Source organism: Pristis pectinata, chromosome 4, assembly GCF_009764475.1.
Source record: "Pristis pectinata isolate sPriPec2 chromosome 4, sPriPec2.1.pri, whole genome shotgun sequence".
Lineage (NCBI taxonomy): Eukaryota > Metazoa > Chordata > Chondrichthyes > Rhinopristiformes > Pristidae > Pristis > Pristis pectinata.
Window position 1 is genome coordinate 95783035 of NC_067408.1, and position 22442 is coordinate 95805476.

The window sequence follows — 22442 nt, forward strand, 5'->3', positions numbered from 1 at the left end:
AGTGCACCCGATATATCCCTCTCAACAAAATCTGAGCCATCAATTCTCCCTTCCCTTGTCACAGGAGCTCACTCACCTGATGGTTATTTCCAGTATTTTCTGCTTTTATTTCTGAAATTGGCTTTTGAATAATAATCTCACTGCAAAGCACATTGTAAACTTCACAAAATACAGTTGAAGCAACACTGGGAAGTAATGCAAGGTAGTGTGGATAATGGAAAGAAAGGGTCTAATCTGCTTTTGCTCTTCATTTTTCAGCTTGCCCAAGGGTCCACCTAAAAGCAGAGCCTCTGCCTTCCCCTAACGAGGGTGTACAGCTCACCTGCACATCACTGGAATTCTACCCTGGCAGCATTCAAGTGTCCTGGTTTAGAGATGGACAGTTAATCACCAACAGGACAGAGAACGGGCCCCTCTATTCCAACAGTGACGGCTCATTCTCCATCACAAGTTTCCTGAATCTTTCTCTATCTGATTGGAATGACGGTGGGAATTATTTCTGTCAGGTGAACCACTCAAAGCTCTCCAAACCTATCACTCAACACATTTCTGTCCATAGAAGAGGTAAGAAGAGTGGTGTACAGCTATTATTGAATATACCAGGGAAATACACATGACATTGTGCATATGACAAAAAACTTCACTTGGACTTTGATTGAAAACAACCATGGCAACAAATATTTCAGTTAGCTGCTTCTGTCCAGTAAATGTAAATGTGTCAGTCTCTCACATGCCATGCTACTTCTTAAGGTCCCCTCCATATGACTTGAGCCTTCTCTTAAGTGATGCTAGAGGAGAGGGGGCATCTCGATTCTCAGTCCATATTGTCAACGTCTCCTCCATTTCCTCCGTTATCCAATCTCTACCTCTTAAATATTGCATCAGGCACCAAGTCACTGCCGATTGATGCAGAGAGGAACAAGCAAGCTTTTTTTCTCTATTGCCACAAATATTTTCCTTTACTTTCCTTTATTTCAATTTCTAGTTTCACTCATTTCTATTATATTTCTTTTTTATGCATTATTTATTTTCTCACTCTGTGAGCAGGATGTCATGTGGGTCTCCCCTCTGGGCTTGAAGCATGATCCCTGCACCATCCACAGGGTTACACTGACATAATTTACAGTGCAAATGCAAGTGGCAAGTTTAAAGAAAACTGGTTGAGGCAGAAGCTGTTACAAACAATGAAAGCAGTGGTTTGAAACAGCAAGAGACTCACACCACCTCACTTACCGCTCAAGGTGCATTCCCAAGAACACGAATAGAATCATCAATAAAAGTGTTTGTTACAGTATTACATACAGAGAGACGTGTTACTAACAACACTGCTGTGCCAGGAGCCCTGGAACGGATCCCTGCCCTCCCTGTTGCTGTGTGTTGCCATGCTAGGAATCTGGGTGCCAGGAATCTGGTGTGAACCCCTGCCCTCCACTGTCATTCCCACAGCAGTGAGTCACCAACAGCTGGGTGTGGAGAGCCTGCCTGTGAGGGTGATGTTGGGCTGGCCGGGGTGACTGGTGCATCTGATCAGCACTGCAGGACTGCACACTGGCCAGCACTGGGGACTGGCAACACCTTGTCCATGTGTTGATAGACTGCCCAGATACTACAGTCTCTCTCATCACTGGTTAGACGTGACAGATGCTGTTGTCTTCCTCTTTGTTTGGCTGTATAGGTCTCCCCAGCACAGAACTTTCTCTATGGTAATGAGTTCAATAGAGAGGGGAAGATAACGGCTTCCAAGAAATCTATCAGGACTGCTGAGAGAGACGGTAGGATCCAGGTGGTTTGTTTGTCAACATACAGAGCAGGTGTCCCCAGTCCCCAGTCACACTCACCGTGGCAGCCAACACAGGTTTAAGCACCATGTCTCGGTGCTGAGAGGCCACACAGTCCACCCGAGCACACCCAACGCCAGTCTTACTGGACAGCCTCTCCACACTTAGCTGTGGGATGTTTCTTCATTGAGTAGGTGCCCGCATAGGGCAGGAGTTTGCACCAGGTTCCCAGTACAGCAGCGTGCAGCCTGACAAGTGTCTTTAGTAAAGTATAGGGAGTAGCTGTGAGGGTTCACATTGGAGGACCCAGAGGGCTATTGTGAAGTAGCACTCTCTTGGGTCATACTTAGTAGGATAACTGTATATTTTTAATTCAAACCTAATGAAAGTTTGAAATACTTAAATAAGAACTGTTGTAAAAGTGACTACTCCAACTGGAAGCTTTACTGAGTAAAAAAATAAAGCTTAGTTACACCCAGAACCTCAGCAACCAGATGAAAACAGAATTGTTTATTTAAGTCAATGTGCAGATAATGGAACAATGTTTTATCACCATCTGCTGATCAGTGGATAACATGTAATGCCTTATCAACAACTCTTTACAGATAAAGACAATGAAAATATTACTTATGCAATAGAAACAAGAGTCTCTGTCTTAGCTGTGGCAACGTTGATTGTGATGATAGGACTTCTTTTGTACTTCAAACCCAGTAAGTACTCTCAATTAATTAATTTATTGTTTTAAAACTGAGTTCAGATATTTCAATTCTGGTTTTTTTGTGTTTGAAGTGTTGGTTGCTTAAGGGAAGATATTTGTTTAAGTTCCAAAGGAATCAGGTTCTTCCAGCATCATAAATTCAACAGCTGACTTAGTAGGATAGATGCCCTCTCTAAATAAGGTTGCCTGTAGTGTGGTGAATAATTCTAGTTCAGTGAGAAACTGAATAAACTCGGGAAAGATTGTGAAAATATACACTTTACTAAGCAGAACATCCTTAATCACTGAATGCTTTATTTGCAATGTACAGGCGAACCCCCCCCCCCCCCCCCCCCCCCCCGGGTCTGTACAGATCCCCGCGGTCCGTATTGTGATTTTCCATATCACAAAGCCACATTGTCTGCACCCATGTTAAGAAACGCGAGTTGAAAAATGTTAATGTTGATTTGTTGACTTTTTTCACTTAAATTTTGTGAGAGTGAAATTTATTCTGTATCTCAAATGTTTAGGTGGTTATTTTATGAATTCTGTAAGGGTGAGTTTCTGTTACCTGAACAGCCGTAATGCAGGGGTCACCTGTAAATGAAGAACTCTCACAGCTTCAGAGGCCTGGGTTCAATCATGACCCTGGATGCTGTCTGTGTAGAGTTTGTACCACCTCCCTGTGGCTGTGTGGTTTCCTGCTGGGTGCTCCGGTTTCCTCCCACATCCCAAAGACATGCTGGTATGTAATTTACAGCTCTAAATTCTCCCTTAGTTTACGTCAGTGGTCAAAGAATCAAAAGACAGTTGATGGGTATGTGAGAGTGAATAAGTTGCAGGTGTACAGGGAAATGAGGAGGAGGAGGAATGGGTTGATGGGATTGCTTCCTGGGAGCAACATGGACAAAACACTTTTAACAACCAATTGTACCTTTGAAGTGTACCCAAATCCCAAACTTCACACATTTAATAGACAATTTTTAATGACGTTGAGTTTGTTTGGTAGTAATTAAGACACCACTTCATTAAATGGGTCCTTAAGCTTTGAAATGTCAAGATTTTCTTCAAATCTAGTTTGCAACTACAGCAACTACATGCTGTTCAATACATTTCAATGGTGAGGCAGACAGATAGATTCCATTTTTTCAAATGCGCCCATCACCTGCAGTTACACAAAGAGAACAGAAGCCATCACTTGTCTCACTGTTGGCAAATTCATTCTTTGTGACAGTCCTCCACCAGTTAGAATACTCTTGGAATACATTTTGCTTTGTTGACATGTTTGCAACAAGCTTTTATCTGAGGTACGAACTGAAAATATTGATAATGAATAACAAGGCAGTCAAAACCTGGAAGTAAAAGGAAGTTTACCATTTCAAATGGAATTCTTCATAAATGTTATTTTAAAAAAAAGTAGGCGAGAAATTATGTTACAGTCAAATATGTTCCAGTAAATCCTGCAAAACTTCCTCTAAAAAGTGGCAGGTTATAAACAAAATGAGAAGAGTTGCGGGTGCTAAATAAAGGCAGTAAAAGCTGGAGATCCACTGCGTGCAATTAGCATTTGAAAGAAATACTTTTCACTGATTTGTTTGATGTATATTGGATTTGATAGTTAATTGATGTGATTGAACTAAAGTAATCAGAATTAAATTCTTTTTCATGTTTCTTTTTAAATCCACTTGCAATTTCAGTTTTAATACATTATATGCTAATTGTTTCTTCCTTCTAGAACTGCTGATGAATTTGAACCACCTCACTTGTGCCATGCGTTGAAACATCAATAGTTACACTCATCAGTGCAACAAGTACTAGGAAATCTGCCCTTGAAGTCCACAACTGCCTAATTGGGAAACAAGGTCACAATTTTGGGTTTTCAATTTAAAATAAGCATAGCTTACAGTACCCCCTATTAAGTGTATGATTTTTCTTATTTCTTCGGGAAACCTGTCTGGATGAAGAGACTCTTCATGTCAAAATTTGAAATTTCACTTGCACTCATAAATTCTTTTGGATAACTATTGTGTTCAGACCACTATTCATTCTTGTAATTCACCGTGAGCTGTTCCTTGTGTTCCAGAGATAATGGTCCAAAGCTTCTTTACCTTGGTTCCAAATGTATTTAATTAACCAAGCTTCAATTCCCTAAGTGCCATAGTGCGATTCAAATTCCTTTTTGGATTATTAGTCCACGCCTCAGGATGTAAGTTCAATAATCTGCCACAGTGTTACTGACATATACACTTAAAACAAAAGACCTATACAGCTGTGTAGAGAGAAGCAGCTTTCCACCCTGCAATATATCTGCAATGCCTCCTTGATTTGGCATGAGATTAGAAATGTTAAATATTAGCAGCTTATTTAAATGCAGGACCTCCGCAAAGTCAACTGGCATAGCTAAGTCTCTGAGAGAAGTCAACCTAAGTTTTTGCTCCAGCTCAAATCACAGCACACAATGTGGATGAGGCCTCACTGACCAAGCTCATTAGTAGGCTCTGTGAGGTGCAACTGGTCACCATGAAAGCTACTGTTTGGCTGAGAATGCAAATGTTAAATAAAGTGTGATTAATAAGGTTACAGTGTTTGTTGACTTCTTGTGTAAATATAAAGACATTTTTTGTTTGGATTGGCATAGAAGTGTTAATAATCCATTCACTTATTTCAAGACAACTCATAATATATGAAGATTAAAACTGATTCAATTTACTCAAGTCTAAAGTATTCAGGCATCGTCTGATATTCAGAAAACTGAGATTTGTTTATGTGTGTGTATTTATTGGAAATCTGAAATAAAACCAGAAAATACTACAAACACTTAGCATTCAGGCAGGATCCGGCGAAAGTGAAACAGTTAAATACTTCACGTTGAAAGTGTTTCGTCAGAACTGCGGTAGAGAGAAGACAAGTCAGTTTTAAGTTGCAGAGAGGATCGGGGAGGAATGGATAGGACAAAGGAAATATCGCCGATGGGCCGAGACCCAGGTTGCTATGGTGATTTTACTGTTTAATGAGTTGTCTGGTTAATAAGATAATGAGGGTAATTAGGGAGAGAGTGAAAATGTAAAGCTGTAGGACAAAAACCAACAGGTCAGTCCATGCGAGTGGAGAGAGGAAAAACCGAGTCAACCTTACAGATGGATAACCTGCATCGGAACTGACTGGTTCTGACACAGGGAAAGGCAAGTTACTTAAAATTGTTGAATTCCTGCCTTGAAATCTGCAACATGCTGAGGAGAGGAGGTGCTGTCTCTCAAGCTAACAGCAGGCCTTGTTGGAACTGTGCAGGAAGCAACAGATGACTGACTTTTGCCAGAACCACCAGCCCTGTGGCTGTTAAGACCAGACTTCTATTGTATTTTCAAGATTGGAAGTCCAAGAGTCACATCACATCTGTCACTACATTCTGTTGTGAGGCTTCACATGGAGACCAGTCTGGCTGGGATTCCTGGAATTATGCTGGGAAAATGATCATTCAGATCCTGCATCTCTCTTAATTTCAATGATCACACTTAAGAGGCATATAGGCGAGCACATGAATAGGCAAGGCAGATAATCAGAATCAGGTTTATTATCATTGACATATGTCGTGAAATTTCGTTTTATGGCAGCAGTACAGCGCAAGACATAAAAATTACTATTAGTTACAAAAATAAATAAATAGTGCAAAAGAGAAATAACGAGGTAGTGTTCATGGACCATTCAGAAATATGATGCAGGAGGGGAAGAAGCTGTTCCTGAAACATTGAATGTGGGTCTTCAGGCTCCTGTACCTCCTCCCCGATGGTAGTAATGTGAAGAGGGCATGTCCCAGATGGTGAGGGTCCTTAAGGATGGATGCCACCTTCTTGAGGCACTGCCCTTTGAAAACATCCTCGATGGTGGGGAGGGTTGTGCCCGTGATGGAGCTGGCTGAGCCTACAACTCTCTGCAGCCTCTTTCGATTCTGCGCATTGGAGCCTCCATACCAGGCGGTGATGCAACCAGTCAGAATGCTCTCCACCGTACACCTGTAGAATTTTGCAAGTCTTTGTTGACATACCAAATCTCCTCAAACTCTTAATGAAGTAGAGCTGCTGGCGTGCTGCCTTCTTTGTGATTGCATCAATGGCAGAGGATACAGACCTAATGCAGAAATGGGCAAAATGGTCAGCGTGGACATGGTGGGTCGAAGAGCCCATTTCTGTGCTGTATGACTCCGTGACTCTATCAGGAAAGGGGAGTGAAGCTATTTTTTAAAAAAAACATTTTGCCTCCTTTATTTATTGGTGTTTTAATTAAATATTTTAAAATTCATTTCAAATTTTACTGGTTTTATATGTCCCTCAATGCCAGAGACATATAAAAACTGATATAAAACAGGTTTTAGGGCCCCATTCCCAGCTCACCTTCCATAATGGCATTTCGAGTGCGGCATGTCCTTCAGACCAGTGAGGTTGGTCTCCAACTCTGGCTCACATTTTAGTGCAGGAATGACCTGGTCCAGCACAAGCCAGCCTGAGGAGTATTTGATTCAAGTAAGATGGATACACCTGAGGTTGAGGGACAGCAAGTTCATGAGCTGAGGTGGTCTGTTGAAACAGAATATGCTGCCAGCAGCGATGACCTAGTCTGAATGCTGCAATTTCTATAGAATCTGTATTTTCAAGCACCCACTTGCGATAGAGCCCTGTCATTTCCCACATTTTTGTAGTGCAGCAAAAAAAACAAACTGCTGGAGGAACTCAGCAGGTCAGGAAGCATCTGCAGAAGGAAATGGACCTCAATGTTTTGGGTTGAGACTCTCCGACTGGTCTAGACATCAACTGTCTATTTTCCTTGACAGATGCAGAGTTCCTCTAGAGGTTTGTTTTTAGCTCCAGATTCCAGCATCAGCAGTCTCTTGTGTTCCCTCTTTGTAGTACAGTTTGCATTTGGCAAATGCAGCTATGAAACACAGGGCAGTTCACTGTGCTTTCCTGTTCTACGTGAGATGATAGTTAATAACCTGCAGATGCTGGAAATCTGAAACAAAAACAGAAAATGTAAGTTTATCCAACATTTTCTGTTTTTGGATCACTTTTCATGTGACCATGCTACTGTTCAGTTACTCTTTTTGAAGTTGTATTGTTTATATTCAGTGTTAGGGTGAATTCATGTTTAATTGTGTAAGTTAAACAGACTCCTCTTTATTTCAAAATAGCAGCCAAACTCCTTTGAAGTTATATGACTTTATGTTTTAACTAAAATTGACCATTACATCTTTTTCAGTAATATGTAAATACTGGGGAGATTTGTCTGGGACAAAATCTGTGTGTCTGGAATCTTGTCTTGCCACTTGATGTGAAGTATTCTGTGCAGACAGGTCATATGGAAGTGGCTAAGCTGTCTGCCATGTTTGCTGTACACTGTCCATGTCTCGCATGCACAGAGTGGGTATGACAACAGCATGGTACATCTTCAGCTTGGTCTTCAGGCTGATCCCTATTCATTCTCACACTTCACTTCCCAGTCTTCCAAGAGCAGAGCTGGATTTTGCTATTCTCTTGTTGACTTTGTCATCAACGTTGACTGATCTTGAGAGGGTGCTGACAAGTTATGTGCATTTGTCCACTACTCTGCCACTGCTACTCCCTATTTTTCATTTATAGATGGTGATTAGAGATACTCCCCGTGTGTAATCATGTCATTTCTGAAAACTCACTATTTGGGGTTTGGGCCAACATTTATTGCTCATTCTTCATTGGCCTTGAGAAGGTGGGGTGAGCTACTTTCTTCAATCACTATAGTCCTTCTATTAAAAGTACACCTTCAATGCAGTTGGGAGGAAGTTCCAGGTTTTGGACTCAGTAACTATGAAGGATCAGCAATATATTTCCAAATCAGGATGATGGGAGACTGCTGGAGGGGATCCTGCAGGTGGTGAAGTCCCTGCACTTGAAGGTCTTATGCTCTATAGGTAGTTAACACATTAAAATGCACAAAGCGTGTTGCAAAGCCTAAGTTCCTGTATTGTTTTAAAGCCGTCTTTTCAATCTACCCTATTTTCAACAATTTGTGCACCTAAACTCCCTTGCTGTCTACTCCAGCACCCCTCATAGCATTGCTTCCCTTTCTACACTTGTGAAACACTTTGCATTTTTGTGTATTAAATTTCATCTGCCTTGTGTCTGCCCATCCTACCAGTACTTTTATATCCTAACGTAGTCAACTACTATCCTCTTCACAGTTCACTACTATTCCAAGTTTTGTGTCATGTGCTGATTTTTACATTGTAGCTCGTACACCTGAGTCACAGTCAATTATATTAAGAAAAGCCATGATCTGAGGACTGCCCCTCAGGAACAGACTGTACTCATCTCTCCCATCTGATAACAACTATTCACAACCTGACGCAGATTGTGGGATCACTTCGTCAAACACCTTTGCTCCATCTGCCACACCAGCCGGATCTCCCGGTGGGCAGCCATTTTAATTCCACTTCCCATTCTCACACCAACGTGTCTGTCCACAGCCTCCTCTACTGACAAGTGGAGGCTAGATGCAGATTAGAGGAACAGCACCTCATATTCTGCCTTGGTAGTCTCCAAGCTGATGGCATGAACATCGATATCTGTATATTCCAGTAACCACTCCCCTTTTGTCCCCATTTTATCGCCCTCAACCCACCGGCCCCATCACCCCATCTCTTTCCCCTCACCGCCCTCTCAATCTGCCCATCACCCACACATTCCACCTATCACCTCCCAGCTTACTTCATTCCCACTCTCCACCACCCCCCCTCATCTGGATCCACTAATCACCCGCCAAGCTCTTGATCCACCCCTTGCCCCCCCACCTTTTATACTGGCTATCCTTTCTTTCTTTCCAGTACCGATGAAAGGTCTCGACCCCAAACGTTGACTGTCAATTTCCCTCCATAGATGCTGCCTGACCCACTTAGTTCCTCCAGCTTTTTGAGCGTTGCTCTAGATTTCTAGCATCTGCAGTCTCATGTTTCCTATTCACTATTAATCTGTTCCCTGTCAGTAGGCCGAGCTTCTATCCATGTTGCTACTGCCCCTTCCGTGGACTTCAATCTTGATGACAAGCCAATCATGTGCCAATTTATCAAAGATCTTTTGAGGGTCAACATAAACACCAATTGCATTTCCCCCATCATACCCATTACCCCATCAAAAAGCTCTCTCAATTAAACACAAATTGTCATTCTGGGTTTTCCAAATCAATGTACATTTATAATGATCAATTAACGGCTAATCCTTTCTACAGAGGTTAAACAGACCAGTCTGTAGTTCTGAATTTATCCCTGTATCCTTTCTTGAACACTGGTGGAACGGTTGCAGTTTGAAGCTTGGCCCCACTAACAGACATTTAGAAGATTATCGCCAATACCTTTGCCATTTCCACTGTTATTTCCCTTAGAAACTTTGGATGCATTCCATCTGGATCAGGTGATTTATCCACTTTAAGAATGGCCAGTCTTTGTAGTATCTAATCATCATGAAACTTTAGTCCAACTCAATTCCAAAAAATTCCAAATCTGGGAGGATTTGTAGCCATGCTTGTGTTGCATGTAGCCAAGTCAATTTTTAATCCAAGGGGCTTGACAATGTTATTTAATGCAATTTGACACAGTTGTTCTTACTAAGTGAGAACACAGATATCCAAGGAGTTAAAACATTTATACATATGGAACCAATTAACTGAATTGGATGAAATCATGTTCATTTCATTTCCTGCAAAACTAATTCAGTAGTTTCAAATACTTTTGGGTTGACTTTGGTTGTATATTAAGACTATATTTTGTTATAAATAATAATCTTACTCAATTATATAATACTGTACAATATGCTTTATTGCCTGCTAGGAAATAATGAGAGAGAATAACACTGCAGCAGCATACAGCATTATAACATAGGGAGAAGGAAAACTGTGTTTCAATCACAAAACTAAACAGACAGGCAATAAACAGTACGCAATATAAAATGATCATCTGTCAAATTATGCAACTTTTATATAATTAGTGGCTTTAAACTCTTAATTATCAGTAGTAAAATTTCTGAATTCAATTTCTACAGAGCATATTAGTAAGAAATATATAAGGGACTCTGCTCAAAGCAATACAAAGGAGCTATATACACAGGCACCTTCTGTAACAAGAACTGATTCTCGTGTAATAGGGATATCCTAACATCACCAAGAATTTTGCTTCACTTTTTCAAAATTATACGTCACTGACATTACTCTTCCAGGAACATCAAAATGATAACCTATAGCAGTCTCCCAGTTACCATAAGCGTGTTTAACCAAATAGCTTACAACCACAGTCCCCTGCAAGATTTAGCACTGACTTTCAGCCATACCATTAACCCTTTCAATTAATGTTATGAACTATAGTACTCCATTGAACACAGTGCAGCTAAATGCTACATTATCTACTTTGTTGCCTGCAACAAGTAAAAAAAGGCAAATATTTCAGTATAGTGAGGATCATCACCACCGTCACAACTGCTCTATGCATTTCTAATGGTGTACCAAGCCTGCAAATAATTTTAAATACCACTGTCTTAGGAACCACAATTAGCCACTTGATTTTCTATTTGGATCAAATCACAAGATGACACTTGGCCTTTAGGTATTAATTTTTTTTACTGCGATGGACCTTGGTGCTTCATAGTTGATGGCAGGATTACTAGCCATTGAATATCCTGCTCTTTGGGAGTCTGTTGACAAAGACAACAACATCCAAAACCCCTGTTAGGTAAGCTTATAGATAAGGAACCAGCACTGCTCAAAGAGCGGTCAGGCTCAAACTGTGACCTTTGGGTTTGCATGAGTAACTTTATTAAGGGAAATATAATGTTTCCACCACTTTAGATGTTTTTGTGAATGAAGTTATGTATAAAGTGCCTGATCCATGAAGTTGATCAGGTCCCTTCCTGAGTTTTCAAACTGTAGATGGATTATTTGTCAACAGAACATTGCCATAATGGCACTATTGGTATCAATGATTACAGTAATGCATCTGAAACTCTGAACTTGCATTTTACCAGTATAAACAATTTGAAATATCTGGATCATCAAAGGCCTCCAAAAACTGAAGGGAAGAATCGCTGATTGTGATCTGTCTCTCTTAAAAACACTTATGGCCTTTTCTTAATGCAGTGCTAATATCAAAACCATTGGCTCATTCGGGGACAGTGACCTAGCTTCCCCAAATTAAAAGGAAAGCTAGCCAGTGCATTCTTTCCAGCTCTCGGGAGATAGAGTGGAAGTTCACTTCACACTAATAGTCAAAAGAAAGTGTTCCAAACATTTCCATGCACTTCTAACTACTGGATAGTTGGCATTTCATTTAAGAGAACCCCAAAGAATGGTATTATAATAGCACTATTTGAACAAGGCCTCCAATCTACTCTTTAACTGGAATCAAAATAACTATGTGAACAATACAACAACAGTAGAATGGATATTAATCAAAAAATTTAAGGTTCAAACAAAATTTTGGAAAGACAATAAACAATTAAACTAAATTATTGTTTTCTTGGGCTCCATAACTGATTTATTTCATCACTGGTGAACAGAGTACAATGGACATATTCTGTCTTTCAACTGGTGCTGTGAATGTGTAAAATTGAAACTGCAAACAATGCAATTTTGTGTGCACAGTCTGCTCTTAATTCAAAGTTCTTTATTTCAAATTGTCTGATATTAATTATCTTAAGCATCGAATACATATATTGCTGTGTTATTTGCCTTGCTTAATTCAAACATTAGAAATTTCAATTTTAAGTGCAAAAACAATCGACAATTATTAGAAGTATGTCCAAACATTTCCCTGCTGGTCTGGAATGAGTGTGTGCAGGGCGCTGATCTTCCTTTAAACAGTTTTAGAATATTTCAACCAAAGCCTAAAGGTTATAGTTCATATATTGACAGAAATTAATGCTGGTCTTCTAGGTTAGTCAACATAGTTCAGAATGTCTGCCTTAAGTATTTATAGATCTGCATTTTATTCTAATGAAATATAATTCCTTTAATACTTCCTGTGAATCAGAAAACATCCCTGTATTTTTGGTATTAAAATTAAAATCAACTGTACATTATTACATCATTTACCCCCTTCCAAAAAATTAAATATTTCAGTTTACTTGTTGAGCCACCATTTACAAATATACTACTGGAATCATTTTAATTGGCCAAAAACAAATTTGTATTTATAAATTATTAAATTGCATCATACATTTGGTCAATAACATTAGGTGCATTACTCAGCTCTCTGCCTCCCTTTGTAGGCCACACTCCGTGCTTTTAATGGTAGGTAGGCAATGTTTTATCACTATATATCCTCTCATTATTTGGGTGTTCTACTGGACCAGTTACTATGGCCAAGGCTTCAACCTGTGACCAAAGGGGTATGATATAAAAGATGTTAGTTCATACACACAACTGGGTAAGTAGACTTATTTCTCCTTTCAGTAGATATATTTTTTAAAATTAAACATTTTCTCAATTCAGCTTCAAACAATGTGTAAGAAATACTATTACAAATGAACCCTTTGGCTACAATGTTACTGCAGCAATTATAACTAAGACATAACAATATTAAAAAGTATAAATTTGTAAAGCTGTCTTTGTTTTCAATTCCAATTTAAGAAAAACCTAAGCATTCTTAAGGCCAAATAATTGTCTTCTAGACACTGCACATTTTGAGTTTGTTGAAATATGCCTTACAGTAGAAGGTAAAAAAGAAATTACGTTATATTATCTGTTAAAGTTCTAACATCATTTAAAATAAACATCTACGATAAAAATGTGCATGTTATATCTGAATTACAAAATTCCATCTAGAAAGCATATTTTCACATCCACAATGAAATTAGATCAACATCCCAGGGTCTCTTATCTGAATGAATTATTAATTACTTGGCAGTAATAATTTGCTGCCATTTCCATTCTAATTCAGAGTACTCTTTAACTATAAACCTATTAATGTTCAGCTTAACAATTATTTATTTTTATGACATGGGCTTTGAAAAGTTGAGTGACTTATCAACTTGGTCTTCAACAAATTTAACTGGGCTAACTGTTTACAATCAGAATTAGTCATATTTCTCGTCTCTGTACGTAGGTAATGGAGTTATGCTTTTAAGACTGCTCAATTGCTTTCTACCTTTTCTATAGGAGGATGAACTCCAAATATACATACAATTCTATCCTTATAACTGTCTCATCCATTGAATTCACAATGGAAAAAAGTGATTGGTTATTGCATTTCTTAATACCAAAAGCTATTTAAAATACACTACTATAAATTATGCATGTGATGCTTTGTAAATAAAACACTTAAATCAAGGATTAGATAAATCCTCTGTACATATAGGCTGTAACTGCCTGGACTATTCCCATACATATTAATGGAAATTCTTAAGTTGCTACAACTAACAGTGTAACTTGTAATACCGTGTAGATTTACGGGTTATTATATCATTTTAGTTACACTTATCAATCACAAGCAACTCCAGTGGGAGGAACAATTTAGAAGCCTTACGAAATTATTATTGCAACTCATTTAAAAGAAATATAATAGGACGTTTTCTATGTAGAAATCATTTCTGAACTGATTTAAGAACAACCCTCAATGATTCAGCATATTTTTTTTAAATAATCAAAATAAAATTTGGTAACATGTAATCCTAAATTTATAAATGTTCTAGGAATTTTTCCAATAGTTATATCCAATACCAAAACCTCAACAAACCAAATTCCACGAAAAAAGTTATTTGTTTGAAGATGGTAATGAAGTTGAGTGCATACGAGGGTTAATTGCCTGGTTGTTAAATTTCTACTGTGGGAATTCCTGCTTTTACTCCCACAGAACTGTGTTCATCAGTTTATACAGGGTTTTCATCAAACTCCTTCTAAAGTTATGGCATTGGAGCAGAAGCCTGGAGAAATTTCTGGCATAGACCCAAGTTTCACATGGTGTGTCCATTCAAATATGCACAATGGGCAAAATTTAAGTGTCCTAATGTTTCATAAAAGGAAATATTGAGCCACAACTGAAACCTAACAATATCCATCCTACTGTCCACTTCTGCACAACAGTGGCAAGAACAGTACATTCACCCTGTAATAACTCTTGCTATTCCCACTGCTTCCAACATAATAACTTACCGCAGTGAAAACAGAAGCAATATTACATAGATATGATTTATCAATTCTCCCTGTTGTTTGCTTTGCTCATCCATGAATGTTAAAGCTCTTCTTTGTAAGCAAATGGGCACACTCCCAGAATAGGCACCAGGACAGCTGATAGGCATTCCGTTACCGCTTTTAAAAACTCACACATCTATGTTGGTGATCAAATTTTGCAGTCTTTTCACATGCTAAAAAAAGTGATATCAAGTGCAATAAGCTATACTTCAAAATAGTCACACTCTCTTGCTATAAGTCAAAGAAAGGAGTTAATCTTTAAACTCCATATCCCACCTATCAATGTCATGGAAACGTCACTTAACAGTAAAACAAACAAAATAAATGCAAAAATACAATGAATTGTATTCTACTTGGTCAGGCATAAAAAGTAGACATTTTTATCATTATACTCAACTTTTGTGAAAAAGCATTGTAACATTTAAATACAGTTACTTTTGTGTACTTCTCCATTTTTAAATATTAGCTAGACTTTGGGCAAAAGCTGGTTTCTACAACAAGGAAAAGACATTATTTCTAATGACAAGCGAAGGATGACAATTTCACAAAACTTTAACAAGATGTTATTTACAGCTAGAGTGAAAAGAGAAACAAAATATTGTATAAAGCGGTATACAATTGTATAAAGGATCATGTTACCAGGATGGACTGTTCTAGCTACTTTGTGCCTAATCATAGCCTGTACTCTGCGGCTAGAGAAATTAATGGTGAACTTCAAATTACACTCAGGGAAAGAATGGGATGTTTGCTTTACACCTTCATATATTGTTCTGTTGAAAAAAAGTGCATCAATCTTCTGTGTCAACAGTGATGACCAAAGCTCAGAATAAAGTAGTACAGCCACAGCTTTCAAAAATCACATGTGCCTATTTTGGTATTGCAACCCAAATCAACAGTTCTGATTCATTAAATTCCCTGATGATAATGTGTAGGAGCCAGTTCCAAAACTCATCCTAAGGTTTGTGTCTCTCCAGCCAAGACTCCACTTTGGTAAAGAACTTGATAGATTGATTTTCTGAATGACGTTTGCGGATCCAGGGTGAATCAATTCTATGTATCTGCGCAAAATTTAGAACTTACTAATCGTTTTATTTGACCCTCCCTAATCTATTCAAAGTTAAAATATGAACCATAAACTAACAACATTGAAGTGAAACCTGTGGTAGGTTGCAAGTGTCCAATAACAAAACAGTATACGCTCTAGTAGCTGAAGGTTCCTCTGACAGTGAAGTATATCTTTCCCTTATCTGAAGTCGCACAAGTAGATGTATCCAGGTTGCTGTGCTTTGCATACTGTAGACAATCTAACTCCCTCCAAATTCCTCCATCTGCTCCTTTATTTTGATTCTGTGGGCTCTGCATTTAATCACAGCTATTATTTTCCCCATGTATCCCAAACGCCTCTCCTTCACCATGATTTCACTGCAGAACTAACACAGGTGAGCTTATTTCTGGCCTCATCCGGTGTCCACATACTATTATTTTCAGTGGCACGTGCTGCTGGAAGAAGTTATTGGGTCATCTATTGGGTATAAGTCCTCATCAATAGTTTTATTTGGCCCTCATACTGGCAGATAATAGCTGGGATAAAGATAAAATGTAGAACTGTCAGTGAGATCAACAAATATAGCACAAGAATGCAAATCAAAATAAAAAGGGGGTCATGATGGCTTGTACCATTCAGACATAATGGAAAGCTTTTTATATCAGTTTTAGAAGTCCTGAGAATGACCAACATTACCACAATCCTTCTTTGAGACAAGCACAATAGATCTTCAAAGTGTCTGTCTGGCAGTTCACGAGGACAACTCAAGTTCCTTTACTGAGTGTGAAAAAGCTTATTAATCTGACAGTCAAGATTGCTTTTGAATCTATGATAGATTTTATTAAAAGGAAAGGTGAAGTGTATCTTATTTTAGAACTCTGTAAGAATATCATATGCATCGAAGGCTCTTTGTCATTCTTCCACTCTTTTGAATTCACTAATTCTATTCATTAGTCATCAATCTAAAATATTATTCTTGGAAACTGAAATTGTTGCCGAAAGCTTAACATCGCGAATTAACTTGCTAGAAATATGATCATTTTGTCAAAAGATGTACTAAAATTAGGACTTTGACTAAATAAGCCCATGTTAATATTTTAGTCATAAGAGCCATATCAAATTTAGGATTAATTCAGATCTAATCCAGAAAAAAAATGTTTTAGATAATCAGTTGGAATTCTTTGGATATATTTGTTTCATTATAACTGTACCAATTTATTACAAATTGCAATCAAAATCTCCTAAAATAACAAACTTCTTTGCTGTGAACAGCATGTACTATTCCATTCTGTGCTGCTTATTAAACATTAAATAATTCTTGTGAATTTCCTGAAAACAGACTAATACTTGCATAGTGTTAGTCTGTTTTCAGGATTATCAGTATCAAGATGATGAGCTAACAATCTTAAAATGCAGCTCATAATTGCACCTGTATTACTGTGACTTCACTGAACTGCATAAGAACTGTGTTTGAATGTGTCGAGTACTTTACCACCCCAAAAATTTGAACAACTACTTTGAAATGCTCTTTCTAATCCCAAGTTGTTTTCCATTCTGGTAACATGATCTTCAGCCAACATAGGAAGAAAATATTTTGCATTTAAACTATGTAGTACAAAACATCAGTAATTCTAGCTGTTGGTCTGACAGAAGATGTTGATTTCTTTGTGCTGATATACTTCTGCAACCTGAAATAAAACCTGAATTTCTCTTCAGTAATTTGCTGAATTAGTAACCCTACAACCATCATAATAATCATTCACTGTAAAAAACACAGCAGTGCAACAGTTGGGACCTAAAAAGCTTACAGGATTTATGCCACTATTAGTGCCTAATTGCTTAAAAAAATAAGCAAATTATTGTACATATCTTAACAGTATATAGGAAAACAGTCATGTCCAGTAAACTGGCCCAGTGTAGGGTCAGTGAGGTTTAGCAATAGGAAGCGAAAATAGGTATGAAGTCATTATGGAAAATAACTCAAGCAAAAACAATGTGTAAAAAAAAGTACCATCTGTTTAGAGGCAGATTCGCTATTAAACTCAACTACAGATTAAGAGATATTTTCAACTAAATAATGATGCTGTTGAAATAAAATTTCTTAATGTAATGAGCAAAATGTAAAGTATTTTTAATAATATATTTTCTTCCCACCATCATCTCAGTGATCAGGCAGAAGTTCATGATTACACAGTTTTTGTAAAACTTAAATCATAATGTGCTTTTTTTTAAAAAAGGGAAAAAAAGAGAACTTGACGATATCTAGTCACTAGCACAGTGCATCAGTGTTACTTGAGAAAAGCTAAAAGTTGCAGCAAATTTGAGTAGCTCACACTCTAATCGCGCAGCGTCCAACTGCAAGAGTTGCCAGAAGATTTCATGGCCCTTTGTTCTGTGTAACAACAATTTTTTAATATAACCAAGTTGTCTTCAGATTGGGTGCAAAAGCTGAGGAAACTGGATTAGCCCCATTCATATATATTCTGAGCCTGTCTATGGGACGATACTCAGCCTGTGCCTCCCAGCTGCACTGTCCAGCCATGGAAAGACGACACTCCCACAATGCAGTCAATATCAGGCCTTACTGACTCATCTCCTGTGTTGCAGATTTTGTTGGAATACAAATCAATCATGGATTATTGGTCTGCACAGGAGATAAGTACTGGGGTTTGTGCCATTTCCTTGGGTTGTCCATCGTGGTTCAGAGAAACTGCACGCTGGCCTCTGCAGATGAAAGATAAACTGAGAATCAGTATAACAGAAACAAACAAGGTGTCTTAATTAGTTGAATTCTAATGCCAGATTTCCTTGGGACTCAATTTATTGCAATGGTGCATCTACTGACAAGTCTGCATTCAACTAAAAGTTGACTGAACTTTCAATAATGGGGCAGATTTTTCTTTCAATAACTATTTTCTCCAAATGTGTTCAATGGCTATGATTATCAGAAACATGTGGAAACAGTTCAAAGGCCTTCTAAAGACCTATCAGAACCATAAGCTGGGCCTTAGTTCCTTCCACCTGCAGTCTAGTTTACTGCATGAAACTGGGTAGCCCTAGGGAAGGGCACCAACACTGGCAGTGCATTGCAAGCTACATGGTGGTAAAAGGTTCATTCAGTTATGAAGCCTGAATGTGTGACCACAAGGCATGGGGCAGGGTCATAGTAATTTGGTCCCAACAACTGACGGCAGGAAGACCTCACAGCTGCATCATTCTTATTATATTTTGTCATTAAAGACATACACTTCTTCAGTCTTTGAGGGTGGAGATCTACTTTATTGGTCTTATCCCCTTCAATGCACTGTTTAGAATTCATGTTTGCCTAAGTATGTGAGTGAACCGGTGTCTGTGCTTGTTGTTTGTGCGCAGGCATGTGTGTGTGTGTACACAAGTATGTCTACCTAATACTGACTGCATAAAAGTAAGCGTGTGTGTGACTGGTGTGACTGTTTTTTTATTGTGTATAAGTGACGCAATGTGTGTGTGTGTGTGTGTGTGTGTGTGTGTGTGCGTGTGTGTGTGTGTGTGTGTGTGTGTGTGCGCGTGTGTGTGAGAGAGAGAGAGACAGAGAGAATGAGAATGAATATATGCAATAGTAGGTGTGTGAAATGAGGTTTTGAATAAAGTCTCAAGTGATAGGGATGATCCTGGGTTGCCTGTTTTCCAAGGATAGGTCTGCTCTTCTGATCTCCCTCTGGAACCCACTAACCAGAGAACCTCAAGAGTCCTATGGACAGGTGAAAGGCTGAACAGTAAATATTATACAGCATATGAACCTGGTTCTGTGGAGGAAATACCAATGTTCATGTGCACATTAGATAAAACACCCCTGACTAGTATTAGTCAGTCAGACAGACATGTATAAGTAGATAACCAATGAAATTATCCTAAATAAATCACAAAACATGAACATAAAAAAAGTTACTGTGAAAAGCATTGATGGGCTGGATTGCATGGGAAAATGCCATAAAGCCAATCTTATTGATGTTTCTTGAACTGGCTCCAATATTGAACTTCAGACTGAGTCCAGAGGCAGAGTGGAAAGATGCAGCAATTTCACACAACTTGAATAAGGGGAGTTCTTCCCCACTGAAGTTACTGGAGAAAAGCTGCAAGGAATTAGGTTTATTATTTTTTTCTAATTTATCTTGGTGTTTAATATGACTTAACTTTTAATTTTTTCATATATTAAAAAATTTATATTGATGAAAAGCGGGGGACACAGCTTATCTACTTGTGGAAGTCTTTACAAACTGTTTTGCAGTTGTATCTGTTGTGGCTCCCACAGAATGGCATTTATGTTTCAGGGGCTTTGCTGTACTGTAGGGTCTCACCACAGGTCAGCTTCATCTGGCAAATTCTCACTGGGGTAACTGCAGAGTTAATTTTTTTTTGTCAGTCAGTTTTTAAACAAAAAAGTTAACAAAAGAAACTTTTCTTTGTTAGTCAGTGTCAATCTGGGTGTCTCACTGCTAACTGCATAATCTGGGTCATTATTATCATTTTTTTTCAATAAAAATAATTGTAAAATAGATTATTAAATGATTTGGTATGTACTTTTTGTCTGATGGTTTTGCGATATTGTCCATTTATTGACATTGTCTTCACCTTGTGAGCAGTTCTTTTTATCGCTCTGCTATTTGTTATCTCACCTGTGTGCATTTTCCATTGCTGCAACCTCTGCCAAGGCAGCTAAACTGAAGAATGTTGGGATAGCAGATGAAGTTTGCACTTCTGGTGAAATACTGCATGCCTGTTCAGTTTCTGAGCTACTGTAGGTGACTCCACTCATCAAAGCATCTGTCTTCACTGGCTGCTTTTTCTTCTCCTGTTTACATGACATCTTCTCCTTTGTTAGATCTGCAGAAATTGAACAGCAATTTTGAGACACAGAACATTGAAAAGGAAAAGTATATTAAAATGGCAGCACAATTAAAAAGTGAATTAGTTTCACTGCTTTATTCCACTCCACATATCCATATTAGATTGAGTCTCTGCCAATGGTATTGTGGAATCAATCAATGACGCTAATCACAGCAGATACGTGCATGGAGAATGGATGGTTGGGTCTGCCCATTATCCTTCCTTGTGGGTACATGCTAACTTCTCAATGTTGCTTATACCTGAGAGATCAGAGACTCACCATAGGACGGATTGTTTTAACATCTAAAAGATACAATGGAGCTGTCTCAGATTTGTTAGCCAAAAGAACCTACATTTAAGGTGAAGTTACACATCCACTTTCTGCTGCTGTTTCCATGGATTCCAGATAACTTTGTGTAGGTCCTTTTGGGAAGATCATCAGTGCACTTTATACATTTAACAGGTTCTATTTAAATACTTTGAGAAATAAATGTGTTTAACTAGGATTACTTTCATACATTTTAAAACACTTACTAAATGGCAGCAAATCTTTGCACGTGTTAAGTATACATATGTAAAGCCCCCTTCTGCCCTTGACAGCCAGACACTAGGTATAGGGTTACAGTGGTTACCATGCAGAATTGTAACATTGAGAGCATGGCCAGGTTACTGATAAACCTCACTGATAAGCTTCACAATGTTCTCCAGAGAACCTACCAACAATTTTCAGTTGTCCCATTTAAAACTCTAGACACACTACATAAATAACATAATTCCCTTTCATGGGACCAGTAAGCCATTCAGATAGAATATTTCAAGCGGTCATTCAAAGGCCCATAGAAAAGTCTATGTGGACAGTTTATATTCAATGACAAACTTAGTTTCTTTGCAACTGACTGTAAAATCTGGCCATTATATACTCACCCCCTGCAGGTGACAATCGTCCATCAGCTGTTCGGATTAAGTGTGTTATTTTTGTTTTTCTGGCCTTGCGCTTTTGGCTGCCAACGAGTGGTTCTTGTGTCACTGTTAGCAGACTGCTTGGAATTGACTGTGCACGGTCTACCTTCTCTGCATGTTCCTCGGAGTTTGTATCTTGTGGGACTATGGCTGAAGTAGAAGAAACAACTATGCTAAATTACAAACACCACAGCTGTAAATATGAGCTTGAATCAAGGTTATTTTGTTAGCTTATTCAGTGACAATGTACATATATATTTATCTACGTTCTAATGCCAAGTTATACCTTAATGGTTAGATTTCCCTTATTGATTTGTTTGTGAAGGACTTTGAACAAATAGTCTACACAGGCAGCAATTTTTAATTAGTGTCTTCAACTGAAGAAACTGTTTGATCTAAAAGGAGGCCTAATTACATGCAGTACCATTGCAGAGAACATCAGAATGTTTGTCTTTATTTGAAATGAAACACTTTTACAATTAGAATCTAAACATTCATGTCTATTCATTCTGTGACAAATAGGTTCATTAAACTATATTTTTAATCTTAGATTCCTGACATCGGAGAAAGTTCAAAATTCAATTCCAAAATCATTGTACTGAAGTCTACTCTGCTTTAACTTTATCTACCTAGGAATGGTTGCACACTATTTAGTCAGTATTACTGGTAACATAAAGCAGTACATCTTTTAAGAACTAATAGTATAACAAATGCTTTGAAATAATTTTATTGCAGTAATCCATTCTAATGGATGCTCCACTTGAAAGGAAGCATAATCTGTCTCATAACCATTGTAATTAATGACCATTGTAATATGTAGAGGTTACCAGACAATGATTACCATGGATTTAATTACTATCTAACAGATTACAATGTCATAATATAACCCAACGGTCTC

At 38.2% G+C, this 22442-nt stretch overlaps 1 protein-coding gene across 3 annotated transcripts in view; it reads right to left on the reverse strand.

The window, feature by feature from the left end:
* Nucleotides 1-17832: 17832 nt before the first annotated feature.
* LOC127569346 (HMG box transcription factor BBX) overlaps nucleotides 17833-22442 on the reverse strand; it is a 121974-nt gene continuing 117364 nt past the window's right edge. For 2 of the 3 annotated variants that reach the window (XM_052013904.1, XM_052013903.1), the window contains 3 exons: nucleotides 21509-21694; nucleotides 20374-20581; nucleotides 17833-18442 (listed from right to left, as the gene is read on the reverse strand). In XM_052013904.1, the coding sequence (XP_051869864.1) occupies nucleotides 18355-18442; nucleotides 20374-20581; nucleotides 21509-21694 (482 nt within the window). In that variant the 3' untranslated portion in view covers nucleotides 17833-18354. Of the gene's footprint in view, nucleotides 18443-20373; nucleotides 20582-21508; nucleotides 21713-22442 lie in introns of all 3 variants that reach the window. The other variant, XM_052013902.1, reaches the window with a different exon arrangement.